General features: G+C 44.7%; 1 protein-coding gene across 1 annotated transcript; it reads right to left on the reverse strand.

Moving 5' to 3' along the window:
- Positions 1 to 17,980: 17,980 nt before the first annotated feature.
- Positions 17,981 to 19,677, reverse strand: LOC127318914 (V-type proton ATPase subunit E). The gene is made up of 6 exons (XM_051349280.2): positions 19,401 to 19,677; positions 19,191 to 19,291; positions 18,929 to 19,085; positions 18,635 to 18,831; positions 18,413 to 18,512; positions 17,981 to 18,307 (listed from the first exon to the last, which is right to left on the reverse strand). The coding sequence occupies exons 1-6, from the start codon at positions 19,500 to 19,502 to the stop codon at positions 18,281 to 18,283; spliced, it is 684 nt and encodes a 227-aa protein (XP_051205240.1). The 5' UTR covers positions 19,503 to 19,677; the 3' UTR covers positions 17,981 to 18,280.
- Positions 19,678 to 20,956: the final 1,279 nt, after the last annotated feature.

Genomic DNA, 20,956 nt, shown 5'->3' on the forward strand with positions numbered 1-20,956 from the left:
ATGGCCAGCCAACCCTAAAGGGGAGGAGTCCAAGGTGGACTCCTCTAGGGTGGCCGGCCAACCCACCTCAAGGAAAGGTGGGAGTCCCACCTTGGGAGTCGGTGGGACTCCCACCTTGAGTAGGTTTCCCACATATGGGAGGTTTTAGTGTTGGGGTCTTATTCGAAGACTTGGACTAGAACTCTTGGGGCTTCCACCTATATAATGAGGAGGAGAGGGAGGGGGCAGCCACTCTTTGGCTCAGCCTTGGCCGCACCCCTTAGAGGGTCGGCGCCCAACCCCCCTCTCTCCCCAAACCCTAGCTTCTTCTCCTCCTCCACTTCTCCCGCATATGCTTAGCGAAGCTCCGCCGGAGATCTCCACCGCCACCGCCACCACGCCGTCGTGCTGCCGGATTCAAGGAGGAGCTACTACTTCCGCTGCCCGCTGGAACGGGGAGAAGGACGTCGTCTTCATCAACACCGAACGTGTGACCGAGTACGGAGGTGCTGCCCGATTGTGGCACCGTGATCAAGATCTTCTACGCGCTTTTGCAAGCGGCAAGTGATCGTCTACCGCAGCAATAAGAGCTTACTTTTATAGGCTTTGGAATCTCTTCAAGGGTTAGTCTTGATCATCCCCTCGTTGCTCCCATCTTCTAGATTGCATCTTGGCTTGGATTGCGTGTTCGCGGTAGGAAATTTTTTGTTTTCTATGCAACGAATCCCTACACATGATACTTCACCTTTATGGGCCTAGGGGAATGCATCTTGTATTCGTTTGCTAATTGTGGGGTTGCCGGAGTGACAGCAACCTAAACCCCCGTTGGTATATCGATGCATGAGGGATAGCAGGATCTCAGAGTTTAAGGCTGTGGTTAGATTTATCTTAATTACTTTCTTGTATTTGCGGATGCTTGCAAGGGGTTTAATCCCAAGTATGTATTAGTCCTAGGAAGGGCGGTGCATTAGCATAGGTTCACCCACACAACACTTATCAAAACAATGAAGATTAATCAACTATATGAAGCGAAAGCACTAGACTAAATTCCCGTGTGTCCTCAAGAACGTTTGGTCATCATAAGTAAACAAACCGGCTTGTCCTTTGTGCTAAAAAGGATAGGGCCACTCACTGCAATTATAACTCTCGCATTTTACTTACTTGTATTTTATTTATCTGCTATATCAAAATCTCCTGAAAACTTGTCTGTGAGCATTTACAGTGAATCCTTCATCGAAACTGCTTGTCAACACCTTCTGCTCCTCGTTGGGTTCGACACTCTTATTTATCGAAATTACTACGATACACCCCCTATACTTGTGGGTCATCAATACTATTTTCTGGTGCCGTTGCCGGGGAGTGAAGCGCTATTGGTAAGTGGAATTGGTAAGGAAAACTTTTACTGTACGTGCTGTTTTTATTTCTGTCTGCTGCTATAATTCATTATGGAGAGATCTTCTCTTGAATTCCTATTTGGAAAATCTACTACTACTACAAAGGTAGTGGATGAGGCGCCAGGTGAGAAAGTGATTCCATATAAAATACCTATGAAAATTATTGAACATGTTGTGGATAACCGCTATGAAGGGGATGGAACTGTCCATCCTGGAGATCATTTATTGTTTTTACATGAATTATGCGGGTTATTCAAGTGTGCAGGTATTTCTATGGATGAAGTTAGGAAGAAACTATTCACTATGTCGTTGTCTGATAAAGCAGCGCATTGGTATAAACTGCTAAAGAATGGGCATTCTCTTGATTGGAAGGATATTATACATCTATTTTATTCTAAATTCTATCCTCCAAGTGAAATTCACAAAGACCGAAACCGCATATATAATTTCTGGCCTCATGATGGAGAGAGTATTGCCCAAGCATGGAGGAGATTGAAGTCTTTAATGCTCAAATGCCCCATTCATGAGCTTTCTGGTAATATCATCATTGATAATTTCTATGCAAGACTTTCTTTTCAAGATAAAACCTTGCTGGATACTACTTGTTCTGGGTCATTCACGCGCAATGAAGAAGAGTTTAAATGGGACCTTCTTGATCGGATCCCAGAGAATACTGAAGGATGGGAGAACGACAAAGGTAGAGAGTCAGGTATAAATTATGATTATGAATGCATTGAAACTTTTATGGATACTGATAAATTTCGAAATATGAGTGCTACTTATGGTCTTGACTCTCAAGTTGTTGCAAATTTTTATAAAGCTTTTGCCTCTCATTTTGAATTGCCTAGGAAGAATTTTAATAAGTATCATGAACCTTACAAAGATAAAACTGATTCACCTATAGGTAAATGTATTGAAGTTAAAACTATTGATCACATTCTTCCTGAAGCTTATATCGAAAAAATTCCTTTTCCTGCTAAAATGAAAGAGTATTCTGTTATAACTAGTGTGGTTAACAAAAGTGCAAAGAAACCTATAGAACCTGAGGAGCAAATAAATGTTGAACCTGTTGTTGCAATAGTTAAAGACCTTGTGACTGAAAATGTAGAAGATGGTCACATCATTTTCTATGAAGATGCTTCTAATATTGTTTCACATCCTAGTAAGTCTAAGAAAGCCAGCGTTCCTATGCTCTCTGTTAAAATTGGTGATCATTGTTATTATGGTTTATGTGATATTGGTGCAAGTTCGAGTGCCATTCCTTATGAGCTTTCGGATGAAGCCCGGTGATCAGGGGGGTACGTGAGCACCCCCTGACTACTCGACACGTGTCTAACGGCATACGATATTCCGTTAACACCTAGCGTTGTTGTTGTTCACCGGGATGGGGCCACCGCATCCGACCTCGTCTCCATGGCGCTCCGGCATCACCTAGCGTTGATGTTGTTCGCTCCAAAGAGATTTTTGCCGCTCTTTTCGTAGAGGGGAGCGAGGCGGGCTCCGAAACTGTTGTTAGACACGGCGAGATCCGCCATACGCTGGCCTGGGGAGCGAGGCTGCCGGTGTCGCCGCTATTGTCCGCTGCCACTTCTGTGTGATGGACTGATGGGAGGGGGTCTGGGGACGAGCGACAGTGGTGGGGTGGTGCGGGGATTTTTGTCTTGTCGATGGGGGATGGAGGGTCCGAAGCTGTGGCGCAGCTTGCAGGAATCGTCAGCGGGGGAGGGGAGCTCGCCGGCGCGCTGCAGTGTACTACCAGCGCAGGGACCCGGGGGCGGCGTGCTGGGTGGTCCGCCAGCTCAGGGACCTAGGGGCGGCGCACTTGGTGGCGTGCGGTGCAGGGCCGGGGCGGTGCGCTTCCTTGCGTGGGGGATGAAGTTGGACCTGCAGCTCTTTCCGCGTTGGATTTGGGAGCGGAGAGGGTGAGGAGCGGTCGCTCTGCCCGAGGCCTCCGCCGTCGCCCAAATCCACGCCGCATCTTCCGATTCCGTTGACAGGCGACCGCCGCCGCTCGGCGCAGAGAGGCCCTGGCCGTGAGCGGTGCTTCTCATCCAGCCCATCGACCGGCTCGAGCGATGGAGAAAGTTGACCAGCTCTCGGAGCATCGACCGGCTTGAGTTGAACACACTTGAGGAGCAGGCTACCCTCGAGCTCCAACTTCGAGCTCCTCTGAGACGACCATGGTGGCCTCCCCTACCTCGAGCTCCTCTGTGCGGCCCTACCTCTCTGCCTCCCTGATTCTTATCGATCTAAACTCCCATGCGACTTTGGTTCCTCTCGCAGGCTGGGGACGAATCGAAAGGAGCAGCTCGCCTCCGATGAGGGTTGCACGATGTTGCTGCTCCTGTTTCTCCACTTGTTGCTGCTGTTGCGCGATGCAGGTTGAGCGTCTTGGCCAGAGGAGTGGCAGGGGTCGATCTCTGGAGCATCCCACGACCAGGAATCGAACCAGCGCTCCAGCGCTGGATGTAGCCAGGAGGGGCGGAGCTGATAGACGACTCTCTTCAGCAGGGTGACTCGTCCCGCGGCGCTGCTCCTGCTCGAATTGGTCATGGCGCCGGCCTCGAGCACGGAGACGGCGCGCATGCTACTGGGCAGCGGCTGGAGCGCGGCCAGAGCCGATTGGGCGGTAGAGCTTCCAGGCGGCCGGAGCGCGAGAGGAGAGGAGAATCGAGATGGGGATTGAGATTTCACGGCCGTTTGACCACTGTGAGCATCTATTCGCGGAGAGTGAATCTAAAAGCAAATCCAACGGTGTTTAGGGGGTGCTCACGTATCCCCCTGATCACCAAATCCACTCTCTATGAGCTTTACGTGGAAATCATGCATGAAATTGGTTCTTGTGAACTTGAAGATATTGATGTGGTTATTCGGCTAGCTAATAGAGAAACTATCTCTCCTATTGGTATTGTTCGAGATGTGGAAGTTCTATGTGGTAAGATTAAATATCCTGCTGACTTTTTGGTACTTGGTTCTGCTGCTAGTAAGACTTGTCCTATCATTTTTGGTAGACCTTTTCTAAATACTTGTGGAGCTATTATAGATTGCAAGAAAGAGAAAATTATGACTAAATTTGCTGGTGAATCTTATGAGTTTAATTTCTCTAAATTTGCTAAAGTTCCTTATGAAGCTGAATTGCCTAATGATGACTTTAGAGTTGAAGAGCTTGCATCTATTGCTCTTGCTCCCACTAATCCTTTGCAGCAACATTTGGAGGATCATGAGAGTGAAGTCTTTAGGGAAGAAATGAATTAGCTTGATGAAATTTTCCTTCGTCAACCCATTCTTAAACATGACTTACCGGTCGAAGATCTAGGTACAACACCACCACCAAAGGAAGATCCTGTTTTTGATTTGAAACCGTTACCTGATAATCTTAAGTATGCTTATATTGATGATAAGAAAACATATCTTGTTATTATTAGTGCTAAGCTTTCAGATTTTGAGGAAGAAAGATTATTGGAAATATTGAAGAAACACCGAGGAGCTATTGGCTACACTCTTGATGACTTGAAAGGGATTTCTCCCTCTATTTGCCAACATGCCATCAACATGGAAGATGATGCAAAGCCTGTTGTTGAACATCAGCGTCGTCTAATTCCTAAGATGAAGGATGTGGTAAGGAATGAGGTATTGAAACTTCTTGAAGCTGGTATTATATATCCTATTGCTGATAGTAGATGGGTTAGTCCTGTGCATTGTGTTCCTAAGAAAGGAGGAATAACTGTTGTACCTAATGATAATGATGAGCTCATCCCTCAAAGAGTAGTTGTAGGGTATAAAATGTGCATTGATTTTCGAAAGGTTAATAAAGTTACTAAGAAAGATCATTACCCTTTACCCTTTATTGATCAAATGTTAGAAATGTTATCTAAAAATACTCATTTCTGCTTTCTTGATGGTTATTCTGGGTTTTCACAAATTGTTGTTAGAGCTAAAGATCAAGAGAAAACCACTTTCACTTGTCCCTATGGAACTTATGCTTATAGGCGTATGCCTTTTGGTTTATGTAATGCTTCTGCTACTTTTCAAAGATGCATGTCTGCTATTTTTCATGGCTTTTGTGAAAAGATTGTAGAGGTATTCATGGATGATTTTTCCGTCTATGGGAATTCTTTTGATAATTGTTTGCGAAACCTTGATAAAGTTTTGCAGAGATGTGAAGAAACTAACCTTGTTCTTAATTGGGAGAAATGCAACTTTATGGTTAATGAAGGAATTGTATTGGGACATAAAATTTCTGAGAGAGGTATTGAATTAGATAGAGCTAAAGTTGAAGCAATTGAGAAGATGCCCTATCCTAGGGATGTTAAAGGTATTCGTAGTATTCTTGGTCATGCTGGTTTTTATAGGAGATTTATTAAAGATTTCTCTAAAATTTCAAAGCCTCTTACTAATCTTCTTCAAAAAGATGTACCTTTTGTTTTTGAAGGTGATTGTAAGGAATCTTTTGAAACTCTAAAGAAAGCCTTAACAACTGCTCCTGTAGTTGAACCTCCTGATTGGAATTTACCTTTTGAAATTATGTGTGATGCTAGTGATTTTGCTGTAGGTGCTGTTCTTGGACAGCGAGTAGATAAAAAATTGAATGTTATTCATTATGCTAGTAAGACTCTTGATGCTGCTCAAAGAAATTATGCTACAACTGAAAAAGAGTTATTAGCCGTAGTTTTTGCTTGTGACAAGTTTAGACCTTATATTGTTGATTCAAAAGTCACAGTTCATACTGATCATGCTGCAATTAGGTACCTTATGGAAAAGAAAGATGCTAAGCCAATGCTTATTAGATGGGTGCTTCTTTTGCAATAATTTGATTTACATATTGTAGATAGGAAAGGTGCTGATAATCCTGTTGCTGATAATTTGTCTAGATTGGAAAATATTGCTTATGATCCTGTTCCTGTTAATGATAGTTTTCCAAATGAACAATTGGCTGCAATAAAGGTGAGCTCGCGAGATAGTCCTTGGTATGCTGATTATGCTAACTTTATCGTTTCGAAGTACTTGCCTCCAACCTTTTCAGCTCAACAAAGGAGGAAATTCTTTTATGATTTGAGGCATTATTTTTGGGATGACCCACACTTATATAAAGAAGGAGTGGATGGTATTATGCGAAGATGTGTCCCCGAATATGAACAACAAGAGATATTGAGTAAGTGTCATGGTAGTGTTTATGGAGGACATCACGCCAGAGATAGAACCGCACAAAAGGTTCTACAGTCAGGTTTTTATTGGCCAACTCTCTTTAAAGATGCAAGAAAGTTTATTTTATCTTGTGATGAATGTCAAAGAGTTGGTAATATCTCTAGACGCAATGAAATGCCTATGAATTATACTCTCGTTATTGAACCATTTGATTGTTGGGGATTCGACTTCATGGGTCCTTTCCCTTCTTCAGAAGGTAACACTCATATACTTGTTGTTGTTGATTATGTTACTAAATGGGTGGAATCCATACCCACAAAAAGTGCTGATGGTGAGACCTCTTTAAAAATGCTTTTAGATGTTATTTTTCCTAGGCTTGGAGTACCTAGATATCTTATGACTGATGGAGGTTCTCATTTTATTCATGGTGGTTTTAGAAAAACTCTTGCTAGATATGGTATTAATCATAGAATTGCTTCAGCTTATCATCCTCAAACTAGTGGGCAAGTAGAATTATCAAATAGAGAAATTAAATCTATCTTGCAAAAGACTGTTAATAAATCTAGGAAAAATTGGGCTAGTAAGTTGAAGGAAGCATTGTGGGCTTATAGAACTGCTTATAAAAATCCTATGGGTATGTCTCCTTATAAAATGGTTTATGGAAAAGCTTGTCATTTACCTTTAGAACTAGAGCACAAAGCTTATTGGGCTGTAAGAGAACTTAATAAAGATTTTAAACTTGCCGGTAAGAAAAGGTTGCTACAATTGAGTTCTTTAGATGAATGGAGAAGTGAAGCCTATGAAAATGCTAAACTTTTTAAGAAGAAAGTTAAGAAATGGCACGATAGAAGAATTATTAAAAGAGAATTTAATGTTGGAGATAAAGTCCTATTGTATCGGTCTCGTCTCAGATTTTTTGCAGGAAAATTACTCTCAAAATGGGAAGGACCATATGTCATTGTGGAGGTGTATCGTTCATGGGCAATAAAAATTGCTTCGCTGAAGGATGATGCCACACAAGTGGTGAATGGACAAAGACTCAAACATTATATTTCTGGAGATTCTTATAATGAAGGTGTTGATGTTATTCGAGTGGTGACTCCGGAAACCTTCATCAAAGATCAAATTGATAGTTCTGCAGAGTTCGACTTCGAATAGGTAACAGTTTTGGTAGTAAAAAGTCCGCGTTTGACTTTCCGAACAATATTTTTGCTATTTTTGGAAAATATGAAAAATTACGAGATCGAATCGGAGTGGAGGAGACGCACGAGGGCGCGTCCCCACGTGGTGGCGCGGGCCCCACTCTGGCTGCGCCGCCATATGGGGACGGCTCCTCGGAGTCCCTCTCCCACTCGGGTTCGACCTGGTGCTTTCCTTCTGTCGTGAAATTTTTTGTTATATAATCCCCCGGATCCCCGAGGTCCGTATATCGTCTTCTCGTCGTGTTTTGTTTCGAGCTGTTTTCTACCAGGTGACGAGGGAATACCTCGGCAATGCCTACATATTGTAGACTAGGGTTTTCGGGAAGAGAGCGACGATGGAGATTCCGGGGTCGAGATTAGGCACACGACGTACCCAGCTTCGGGTCCCCCCGGTGGAGGATCCCTACGTGCTGCTAGCAATCCAGTATATGATCATATGTATGTTTACAGGGTGTCGCCATAGGCGGATCTATGTTGTCTCTATTCTGTCTATCTGTTCTCCTTCTTATTTCGGGTGTCCTGGCTGGCTTTATATATGCAACCAGCCTAGGGTTTTACAAGAGTCCTAGTCGACTACTTCTTCGGGTTGTCTCCATATTGGGCCGAGCCGAACCAGGTATAGTAATAATGGGTACCCGAAGGGTATGCCCATGTCAGTAGCCCCCGAGTTTATAGGGAAGTCGAAGACTTGCGTATAAACTCCAAGCATAACCATCTCCGAAGTCGAAGAAAAACAAGGCGAGGTTCATGCCGAAGATCATGCGTAGATGATGTCGATGATTCTTGAAATTATTTTTCCTGTCGGGTGCGCGCCAGCGCTCCTGATAGGAGTAGCCCCCGAGTCTATGGACAAGTGCTTGCGCTTGAGCATAGACTCAAGTTGTACTACTCGATGAAGAACTTTTACTATATTTCTGGAGAATTCGATGAAATCTATGTACTCCCGATGGGAGTAGGCTCCACTCGAGTCGTAGAATCGAGTTGAGTCTACAAACATTGACTGTTGTAGATGCTGTCGAAGTTATTTTTCTATCGGGTGCGCGACCAGCGCTCCCGATGGGAGTAGCCCCCGAGGCTACAGCCAAGTGCTTGCGCTTGGTTGTAGGCTCAACATTTTATGCCGCTATATTGTCATTCTTTCTCGAACTTCTTCATATTGATTGGGTGCGCGAACAGCGCTCCCGATGGGAGTAGCCCCCGAGGCTATGAACAAATGCTTGTGTTTGATCATAGGCTCCCGCAATTCTATATTGTCATACTTGAATTTTTCTTTTTCTCAAAGTAGCTCCCGAGCATTTGGGCAAAAACTTGTATCTCGTCGGGAGGGTAAACAACTCTCTTGATAAGAGTAGCCCCCGAGCCTATGGGTAGGTGCTTGCACTTGGACATAGGCTCAAGTTGTACTACTCGATAAAGAACTTGGCGCAGGCCATATTTGTCGGGTCCAAGCCATTGCTATTTTTATTTGTTATCCATATCTATATTGTACAGGGATATTGGTAGTTGGGGCTGGTTCATCTGACGGATCAGGTACCAGTTAACTGCTCTAGTGGCAATCCGCAAAAACCTACTTCAAGATCACGTCCCTGGACATGATCCCGGGATACTGGTGTAAACATCGACAGGTGCCGCTTAAGGTCTTACCATTCTGTCGAGTCCCAGTCATGTTTATCGGGTACCTAACGCGTCCGTTAGGATTTTTCTTCGTATCTGTTGATACGGATAAAAGTAGCAGAGCGATCTTCGGCGATGCCACGCCCCGGACGAACGGATCTGGGTCTTACCTTCGCAAATTTGCGGCATTCAGAAATTGATCGCAACTTTGGCGTTCTGAGAATATATTGTCGAGTACCTTATTCAGCTGATGCAATGACCCATTTTGCGGGTTCTTCTATTTTTCTCTCGGGCTTGATGAGACAGCCGAATATATTGGTTCTTCTATATTGTCGGGTACATCACCGATGCTCTTGCTCGGGACAATATGACGAGTCAATAGACCCGAAGATTTGTCCGTCCTTTTTTTCTCTCTTTTTCACTTTTTTTTTTTTTTTTTTTTTTTTTTTTTTTTTTTTGGTTCCTCCTTGATGATAATTTCGTCGAGTTCCTCCTTTAAGAAATTTTTTCCGGGTCCTCCCTAATTCTTCGGGTTCTTCCTGAGGATAATTCTTCGGGACCTCTTTGAGGACAATTCTTCGGGACCTCTTTGAAGATAATTTTTCGGGACCTCCATGAAGATAATTTGTCGAGACCTCCATGAAGATAATTTGTCGAGACCTCCATGAAGATAATTTGTCGAGACCTCCATGAAGATAATTTCGTCGGGTTCTCTCCAGATTTCGTCGGGTACTCTTTTGAATTCGTCGGGTTCCTCCCTGAAGAAGATTTCGTCGGGTTCTCTTTTATATACTTTGAAATTTGCTTTCTCCTGCACAAATGAACAAACTTTTTCTATCTTTTCTTTGACTCTCTTTTTCGCATGCGGTGTCAGATGATCGGATTCGATGATATGTAAAGTGAATATATGTCGCGCAGCCCCCGAGCGTCGGGTGTGACGAAAGTAAATGATAATAAAAGAACACTTAGCTTTTTGGACACGACGAAGTCGATGCATGATGAAGTCTTCGAGTGTAGATAAGAAATCTAGCCAAAGTAGAAATCACCAAATAGAGATAATAGATGCCACCAAATTGTTGATGAAGAAATAGCCGAGCCCCCGAGCACTGCTGGGGTGACGTTATGATTTGTTACTTAGATGCTGTATCGCAGTTGCGACCCAAGGCGAAGTCATGGTTGAGCCCCCGAGTGTTAGCCATGAAGTCGAAAGAAGTTAGTCGGAGTCACAGAGTCACATAAATTAAAGCCATTCAGTATGAAGCCATTGTCATAATATAAGTCCATGAAGATGAAGCCAAGGTATTTGAGATGAAACCATATTGGAGATTACGCCATGAAATATGAATCTGCCGATATTATAAAGGATGAATCCATTGAACCGAAGAATCCAGTAATAACCATGGAAGGTGAATCCATTGATGTCATAGAAGATGAATCCTTTGATCCGAAGAAAATAAATCCAATAATAGCCGTGAATATTGATATTGATATTATAGAAGATGAACCCATTGACCCGAAGAAAAGAATTCCAATAACAACCATAGACGATATATCCATTGACGCCTCGTATAGTATTGTATAAGAAGAAACCAATGATATCCCGAAGAAAATACATCCAGCATGCCGAAGAAGATAAATCCTCTGATCCGAAAAATAAATTCACTGACCCAAGATATGTAAGGTAATATTGTATTTTAGAGGAGACCAATTATTATAATAAGATGAATCCGACGAAGATAAGTCCAGTAATCCAAAGAAGATAAATCTACTGAGCCAAAGGAGATATTTTTACTAAGTCGAACCCAATAAGTCCACTAAGCCAAAGAATATGCATCCAGAGCCGAAGAACATTAATCCGCTGAGTCCGGGAAAGTTATATTTACTAAGCCCTCCACTGATCCTGAAGTACATCACATGAGTAATATATATCTTGCGAAAAAAAATCCTGATAAATTTTACTTCACAATATCCGAATAATCAAGTATATTTTTATGGTAACAATGTAATGGTGCAGCTTTCGATTGTTCGAGTGTGACGAAAATAAACGATAATCAACTTTGAAAAGGAAATACTTAGCTCTATTATTGGATGCGACGAAGTCGGTGTAGAAGTAGGTCATCCGGCAGATGGAGTCGATGAAGTGGACACAGCCGATGAAGTGTGCCGTTGTTGTCAAAACGTCGAAATTTTCTGGATTTACGATGAAATTGCTGCTTGATATCGCATTTAAATTGACTCTATCGAAGATGAACTTGAAGGATGTTGGCGATGAACTCGACGGATTCTTCCACGCAGTCGCGATCTCGACATAGCTGATAACGATGACTTCTTTTTCTTGACTTCGATCTTGCCGATGATGTTGACGATAAATCTGATGGATCCCGCCCAGATGACAAAATCCAGTCGTCGCAAATTCCCACAGACGGCGCCAATTGACGAGGGAATACCTCGGCAATGCCTACATATTGTAGACTAGGGTTTTCGGGAAGAGAGCGACGATGGAGATTCCGGGGTCGAGATTAGGCACACGACGTACCCAGCTTCGGGTCCCCCCGGTGGAGGATCCCTACGTGCTGCTAGCAATCCAGTATATGATCATATGTATGTTTACAGGGTGTCGCCATAGGCGGATCTATGTTGTCTCTATTCTGTCTATCTGTTCTCCTTCTTATTTCGGGTGTCCTGGCTGGCTTTATATATGCAACCAGCCTAGGGTTTTACAAGAGTCCTAGTCGACTACTTCTTCGGGTTGTCTCCATATTGGGCCGAGCCGAACCAGGTATAGTAATAATGGGTACCCGAAGGGTATGCCCATGTCACCAGGATCTGTTTTTGATCTAGAAGCACCATGGTCTCCAACAAAGGGCAAGGGGCCTTCGGAGGAAGATATTCAAGATCCCGAGTTGAAAGAGGAAGTTGAGAGTGTCAAGGAAGAAGTGAAGAAGATGTCATCAATAAAAAGAGAGCGGCAAGCTGTTGGCAGTAAGCCAACCTTGGTGGGATCGGTTAACACTCGACGTTCTTTTTCTCATAACTTGCAGGGACCCTTACCACCTGCTCCTAGCCTCAACTCTTTCCCTGCTGTGGAGGAAGCTTTACGGGTTACCGATGAGTTTTATCAATACCGTGTTCTGAGAAGAGAAGTGGAGATACTTCAGGAGGAGAATAACCGACTTCGCAGGATGCTAGAGCGGTTCCTCACTCCCATCAGGGTTGTTCCACCATCACCACTGAAGGAGTAATTCATCATTGGTATTGGCACCCCCTTGGCTTGTTCCAAGCTTGGGGGGAGTGCCGCGGTATCACATCATCACTATCTTTTACCTTTTTACTGTCAAGTAGTGCCATATCATGAGTAGGGAAGTTATCATATAAGATGGTTTGCAGTGTGGAAGTATCTCTCTTTTGGTTGGTTATGTATGTATCCCTTGGTGTGAGTTATCGTTATGGAATATTAATGAGAAGTTTTATCATTCACTTTTTGCACACCTTATTTTAGTTTGTAATTTCTGTTATATGATTGATCTTGTTGTTAGTATTGATATCACTTTGGGAGCATCAAGTAGATCTATTTGGTTTTGGCAAACTTAGCATTGATCAACAACAACAATACTTTGAGGCTTAAGTAGAAAAGAGGGAAGTACATATAGATATATTATTTCATTATCTATCTTTCTTGTTAGCTAATGAGCTTAGTATTGTGAAGTTAAAATTGTTTGTGCTTACAAGGAAGATGCATGATTGTTTCTCTCACATGTATATTTGTTTGTTTCCCTCAACTCTTATGCTTGCTAACCAACCTTGCTAGCCAAAGACCTGTACTGAGATGGAATGCTTCTCGTGCATCCAAAATCTTGAGCCAAAACCTATGCCATTTGTGTCCACCATAACTACCTACTATGTGGTATTTTTTCTGCCATTCCAAAGTAAATTGCTTGCATGCTACCTTTTAAAAAAATTCATTCCTTGTCTTTGCAATATATAGCTCATGGGAAAGTAGCCTAAAAAACTATTGTGGTAATGAATATGTCGCTTATGTACCTTAGTTCTTATAAGTTGCTTGTTGAGCGGTAACCATGTTTCTGGGGACGCCATCAACCTATCACACCTTTGTTGAATATCATGTGAGTTGCTATGCATGTTCGTCTTGTCTGAAGTAAGGGAGATTTTCTATGACTATGGTTTGAGTATGCATGTTGTTAGAGAAGAACATTGGGCCGCCAACCAAAGCCATGTATCATGGTGGAAGTTTCAGCTTGGACATTAATCCTCAGAATCTCTTATGGGAATATTATTATTGTCCCGGTATGGATGTCCTCAAGTTGAGATCTATCAAAATCGAGAAATCAAATGCGATTTATCTCCTTGGACCTTTGTACAGGTGGCATAGAGGTACCCATTTGTGACACTTGGTTGAAACATATGTAATGCAATGATAATATATGGAAATCCGAGCTAATTAGGACAAGGTGCGGGCACTATTAGTATTCGATGCATGAGGCTTGCAACTTATAGGAAGTTTTATGCATAACTCATATGAATTATTACTACCGTTGACACAATTGTTTCCATGTTTTCAAAATAAAAAGCTCTAGCACATGATTTAATCCCTGCTTCCCTCTGCGAAGGGCCTATCTTTTACTTTTATGTTGAGTCAGTAAACCTATTTCCCTCTATCTTAAGCAAGCATTTGAGTTGTTGTGATCCAACCATTTATATTGTCATCTATTTAATCATGTCTTTTATTCTTCCTTGTTTAGTACAAATTTTATCTGAATTAATATGACTTTGAAGGTTATCAATGATTATGAGAAGATTGTCATGATTGAGCATGTAAGTTCTGCCATATAAGCTCTAATATAAAGACTCTGCTCGAAAGATAAGTACAATCTGTTAATTGTTCTTTGACCAAGAACGAAGTTTGCCATCACCAATTATGATTTCCTATGCACCTTTATTTGTGATTTCCCTTTACTTGTTTCAAGTTGAGTTATATGAGGAAGTTGTTTACTAGAATGTCTTGTGTGAATTAATAAATGTGATGCTTCTTGTCCGTATTTTATTTATCGACTCTTCACTCCATAAACATGTGGTCTTGTTTACTGAGTTCAGTTTCGCTGGGGGACAAGCGAGGTCTAAGCTTGGGGGGAGTTGATACGTCCATTTCGCATCACTATTTTATATCATAATTTACTGTTATTCATTGATATATTTCATATTTAGAGATGATACTTATGTTATTTCACCTGTTTTGCATGTTTCATGATTATTGGAGAATTACTCACCGGAGTCAGGATTCTGCTGGAAAAAGCACCGTCAGGATACAATATTTCTGAAGATCAACAATTGACGGAAAATATACCGAAGCTCCTATTTTTCCAAATGACAGAGCTAGCCAGAAGGGGAGGCCGAGGAGGGCCGCCATGGGCCCTCCCCATAGGCCGGCGCGACCACCAAGGCTGGCGCGCCGCCACGTGGGGAGGGGGCCCACGACCCCCTTGGCCATCGCCCTTTCGCGTACTTCATCTCCCAGAAACCCTAAGGTCCAGGGAGACATCGAGGATAGACACCGCCGCCTCCTCGAGGCGGAAAACACCAGAGAGAAAAGAGCTCTCCGGCAGGAAGAAATCTGCCGGGGAAATTCCCTCCCGGAGGGGGGAAATCGTCGCCATCATCACCGTCATCGAGCTGGACTTCATTGGGATCATCATCATCATCATCTCCACCACCTACACCGTCATCTCCACCGCTGCACCTCGTCTCCGCTGTAACGTCTAGGGTTGAATCTTGAGTATTTCATAGGGGAAATTTTCCCGGTGTCGATTACTCCTTGTTATTGATGCTATTGAGTGAAACCGTTGAATCAAGGTTTATGTTCAGATTGTTATCCATCATCATATCACCTCTGATCATGTTCCATATGATGTCTTGTGAGTAGTTCGTTTAGTTCTTGAGGACATGGGTGAAGTCTAAATGTTAGTAGTGAACTATGTTGAGTAATATTTAATGGTTTGATATTTAAGTTGTGGTGTTATTCTTCTAGTGGTGTCATGTGAACGTCGACTACATGATACTTCACCTTTATGGGACTAGGGGAATGCATCTTGTATTCGTTTGCTAATTGTGGGGTTGCCGAAGTGACAGCAACCTAAACCCTCGTTGGTATATCGATGCATGAGGGATAGCAGGATCCCAGAGTTTAAGGCTGTGGTTAGATTTATCTTAATTACTTTCTTGTATTTGCGGATACTTGCAAGGGGTTTAATCACAAGTATGTATTAGTCCTACGAAGGGCGGTGCATTAGCATAGGTTCACCCACACAACACTTATCAAAACAATGAAGATTAATCAACTATATGAAGCGAAAGCACTAGACTAAATTCCCGTGTGTTCTCAAGAACGTTTGGTCATCATAAGTAAACAAACCGGCTTGTCCTTTGTGCTAAAAAGGATTGGGCCACTCGCTGCAATTATTACTCTCGCATTTTACTTACTTGTATTTTATTTATCTGCTATATCAAAACCTCCTGAAAACTTGTCTGTGAGCATTTACAGTGAATCCTTCATCGAAACTGCTTGTCAACACCTTCTGCTCCTCGTTGGGTTCTACACTCTTATTTATCGAAAGTACTACGATACACCCCCTATACTTGTGGGTCGTCACTCTCCTCCTCCATATGCTGCTCTGGCTTAGGCGAAGCCCTGCAGTTTTTCCTCCTCCACCACCACCACCACGCCGTCGTGCTGCTAGAATTCGGAGGAGATCTACCACACCTCCGCTGCCCGCTGGAACGGGGAGAGGAAGGGCTTCATCGACACCGTACGCGCGACCGAGTACGGAAGTGCTGCCGGATTGCAGCACTGGGGACGATCGTCTACACCAACAACGAGATCTAATCTCGTAGGCTTTGGAAATCTTCGAGGGTTAGTCTCACATCAATCTCGTTACTCCGATCTTGTAGATTAGATCTTGGGTGTTCCATAGATTAGATCTTGGATTTATTCGTCTTGCGGTAGGAATTTTTTTGTTTTCTATTCTACGAACCCCATCAGATTCATGCAAGTTTAAAAGGACGATTAGACCTTTATGTGATGACTACTGTCATCCACCGGCAAATAACTAATTCTATGTCGACTTAGCTACAAATACTCTCCTTTTAAATTCATATGTACAATGTCATGCCACACACCCATGCGGCAATGCCAAGCCTTTATGCTCCATCGCTCTAGGGATGACACCTGACCAACAAAACCCTACAATAGAGTCCCCACCCATCAACTCTGTGACATATAGTGGTAGGCTCACCGTCTTGAACATGTGTGCATGGACCTGATTCTTGGCGTGGAAACCATGTGCATAGAGGGTTCTTTTCACGCATGACCATGATGGTATATTGCATATTGTTGGGTATCCTCCTCATGTGGGTTGTGAGGAGATGACCTATTGAAGCATTTCAGGCGTCTCAAATAGGTGCAAGAGACCACTACCCATTAGGGTTATGACCAAGGGTGATTTTAGACATTGCACATGAGGGAAGGGGGATGTTAAGCCTCCCATCCAAGCACCACTAGTTGAAGTGAAGAAAATCTAAGATAGCCTCCATTGGAGAAGAAAACCAAGAGAGAAAGTTGAAAGAAGAAGCAACATCAAGCGTCGGCCTTGCCCACAAGGTTGTTAAGACCAGATCTGCATCCCTGTCTCCTTCAAGCTGTTGTTCCACCATCTTTTGTGAGATTGCCCTAATCCCTAGCTCTTGTGTCCCAAATCTTGTTGTTGGCATCCAAGGTCTGCGTGTATCTTGGTGCCTAAGATCTTCTAGTGCTCTCTAGAGAAGAACTTGGTGTATCCCTATTTAATTATAGTGGAAGAAGATTTGGGTGGCTTCGTCCCATGGTTTTTCCTCTCATGCTGAGAGGTTTTCCACGTAAAAAAAGGATTGGTGTCTCTTTGCGTTTATTTTCTACTGCTACAGCTGCGGAACATCTCTCCCTACCTAAGACACCTCTATGGTCATGTGAGAAGGTTCTCTCCCTAGCCAAGACATCTCTATGGTCAGGAGAGAGCCACGAGCTGTCTAACTTCCTCCATATATGTTTGAAGCATATGTTTCCTTCCAACGCGAGCAATGATCCACGAGTTAGTACAAAGTGATGCTAAAATTTACATTAATTTTGTTGCGTATTTTGCAACCAAGATTAAGAGTGTGTTAATCTCCAATTAAGGGTTAACCAGTTTCTTGATAGTTTTCCCAACACATATTGCATGTGCATGTCCTTTAGGTGAATGTGAGCTTGTCATGGGGTGCGAGTGCCGCTCGCCTCCTTAGAGGAGTCGACGTGATGAGGTCCAACTCCATACAAAATTGTAATTCGATGTATTTCTAAAACGTACCATTGCGGTGTTTTGTGGGCAAGTCCTTCTTAGAGGTATCACTTTGGAGCATATCATAATACAACTACAAATGTTTTACGCCCGGACTTTGCGTAATTAGATGCACACAACCAAAACAAAGCAAAAAAAAAGAGGCTATAAATCAGCAACCACGAATGCCGAATGAGTCAACGCACTAAGAAACACCACAGAACAACATAAATTTACTAGACTGTGAAATTAGGTTCTCTTTTCTGAACGGAATTGCATGATCTTTGCTGGTACGCGCGCGGTTTTATTGCTACTACATTAGCAAAGTACAATACAGTAGATACACACATGCAGATCGACATAGATCTGACAGGGGTATGCTACACTGTGTAACACAGCGTCCGCAAGTAATTTAGTCAGTTACAAATGCGACAACATACATGTCGCTGCAGGTATCGTAAACAATGGTATTGGTACACATAAAGAAACTTGGAATACAAGAAGAAGCGTCATGAAGAGCTCCAGATTTATTAAAAAGTACTACTGTAATCGATTGTAGTCCAAAGGAAAGTTATTGCGACACCTAGTGACCGTATAGCTTCTTCCTGATCTGCAAGAGAGGGACATTTGAGGTGAGTGTACCTGACACAGATAGCCATGAAGGCCAGCGCGAAGAGGAGCAGGGAAGGATGAAGCAGAAGCAGCGATGGCGTACCTCAGGAAGCTTTTGCCTGAAGGAGACGTCCACCCTGGCGTCCAGCGTGTTGTCGCAGACGATCTTGCCGTCCTGCGACGCGAGCACGACGCCTCCCCAGCTACGCACGTTCGGCCATGTCCAAAATGAGTGGTTCGATTAGTCAAGGTTACTAAATCGCAATCGATGGGCAATGGAGGTAGGCGAGATCGATGCAGCAAGCCGTTAGAAAAAAGTACAAACCAGGAGGGTCCATGCCCGGCGTCGTTGATCCTCTGCGGCGGGAGGTAGACCCTGCCATCGATGATGATCTTGGGGAGGTTCACCTTGTTCTTCTCGGCGTACTCCTTCTTGGCCGCCTCCAGCACCGGCTCCACGTGGACGCGGTCTGCCTCCCTGCACCGCAGCACCACCGACGGCTCCTTCAGCCGGAGCAGGCTCTGCTCCATCCATCCATCCATGGACAGACACCGTCAGTTGTTACTCTGAATGTTCTGAAGCAGCAAGATGATATGCGATCGAATATACTGAACGAACCTGCACGATGAGGCCCTTGAGGATCTTCCTGTAGACGTTGGTGTCCTTGGTGACGCGAAGGAGCGTCTTGCACGTGTTCTCCCTCATCTCGCTCACGATGTCCTCCTGCGCCTGCAGCACCTTGATGCGCGCCGCGTTCAGCTCCATCGAGTACTCACTATATATGCATCCGAAAGACTGGGGATCAATTCATCAGCGGCAGATAGAATGATAGATGTTGACGAAATTACGCATTTTCATGTGTAACTGTATGTGCGCTCACATCTTCCTGCGGACGTCCACCTGCTTCTGCTTGCGCTCGTAGTCCTGCCTGATCTTCCTCTTCTCCGACTCCACCAGCTGCAGCTTCTCTATGTTGAACTCCTGCAAGCAGGCACGGATTCATTCAATTCTGTGTTCGTTGATTCATGTTTTCAAGTTGAACAAATGCAGAGGATCGATTAGGGTGATACGAAAACAGATGGGTACGTACCTCCTCTGCGGCAACCGAGATCTCGCTGGCTTTCTCCTCGGCCTCCTGCTGGATGAACCGGACCATCTGCTGGATCTGCTTCCCGACGTCGGCATCGTTCATCTTGGATGATGATCTATTGATCACTTGGAGTCGTGGATGATGATGCTCGTACTTGGTTTTCTTTCTCTCGATCTGCTTCTATCTTAGATCAGACAAAATCTGTACGTCCCCGGTATGGTAAGGGCTGTGTGTTGTTGTTTTCCGATCCTTTGGATGGACGAGAGCCAAAGGGGAGAGAGAGAGGGAGGAAGCCAAAGATAACCAACGCAGAGTTCGGATCCCATGCATGCATGGGAGAAGAAGAGGGGGGAACTCGTCCACGAATTGATCGTGCCGACCATGGAAACCGGCAGGCACGCGGCCAGGCAGAGCCTGCTCATGCGCAGGTCGCCACGCTAGCTAGAGAAAAGGAAAAAAAATAATTTCCGGTTCCCCATCTCGAACGCGAGCTGAGAGTGAGAGCACTTCTCCGACTCGGAAGCAAGCTCAAATGGGAGCCAGAATCCGACTTGAACCGGCCGGCACGCGCCCCGTCCTCCCATCTATAAACTTTCACCTCTTCTCCCGTCCCGATCAAGGAAGAACAAGAAGAAGCCTCAAGCTACTTTCCGTCGATGGAAGCCAGCAAGTTTGGTTTCGGCCTGGACACGCCGCCGGCGTTCAAGTTCGACCCCACGGACGCCGACATCGTCGCCCACTACCTCCTCCCGCGCGCGCTCGGCATCCCCAACCCTCACGACCACGCCATCATCAAGGACTTCGACCCCGGCAAGGACCCACCGTGGGACATCCTCCGCCGCGCCGCCGACGAAAACCACGCGGTCCACGCCTTCTTCTTCTGCCCGGCCACGGATGCGTCCAAGAACGGCGGCCGCAAGAGCCGCACCGTGCCGAAGGCCGGCGTGTGGCAGGGGCAGAAGGGGACCGAGGAGACCATCACCCTGCTAGCTCCCGGCGGCGGCGGCGAGGTGGACATCAGGTACAAGCGCTACAACCTCACCTTCATACACCTCGGCCGCCCTTCCGGCTACGTCATGCACGAGTACGAGATCCTCTCGCCGCCGTTCCCTGGCACCGTGCTCACCCGCCTCAAGCTCAAGGCCAAAAAGAACGCCGACGGGCCGCCCGTCACCAACGCACAGGCACAACCCGTGGTTCCACCACAGCTCCCACACACACACCAGACGGGCCCGAGCTACGACTACCAATACCATGCCGCCGCGGGATTTGCTGCCGCGCAAGATGCCGCTCTATATGACAGTAATGGCTACGACTATGCTCCTCCTCTCGAGTATGACCTCCCGGTGTGCGAGTACGACAACAACAACTACTACAATGCCGCCGAGATGATGGACACTAACGGGGAGGGATTCACCGGCGCGCAAGCCGATCCTTTCTATGGCGGCGGAACGGTGGAGACGGCCGGCGACTACTACTGCTACGATCCTTCCAACTACGTCTCTCAGTGTGGCGGCGCCGGCGAGTACGATAACAACTGCTACAATGCCGCCGAG

Source organism: Lolium perenne, chromosome 1 (genome assembly GCF_019359855.2).
Source record: "Lolium perenne isolate Kyuss_39 chromosome 1, Kyuss_2.0, whole genome shotgun sequence".
NCBI classification, from domain to species: Eukaryota; Viridiplantae; Streptophyta; class Magnoliopsida; order Poales; family Poaceae; genus Lolium; species Lolium perenne.

Bases quoted from the DNA above. Each gene is read 5' to 3' on its own strand.
- LOC127318914 (XM_051349280.2), bottom strand. From the start codon at position 19,502: ATGAACGATGCCGACGTCGGGAAGCAGATCCAGCAGATGGTCCGGTTC. The intron at 18,513-18,634 runs GTTTGTACTTTT...GAACGTGCGTAG, and splicing joins GCCGGGCATGGACCCTCCTG to CTGGGGAGGCGTCGTGCTCG. The intron at 18,308-18,412 runs GTACGCCATCGC...CCTCTCTTGCAG, and splicing joins TCAGGCAAAAGCTTCCTGAG to ATCAGGAAGAAGCTATACGG.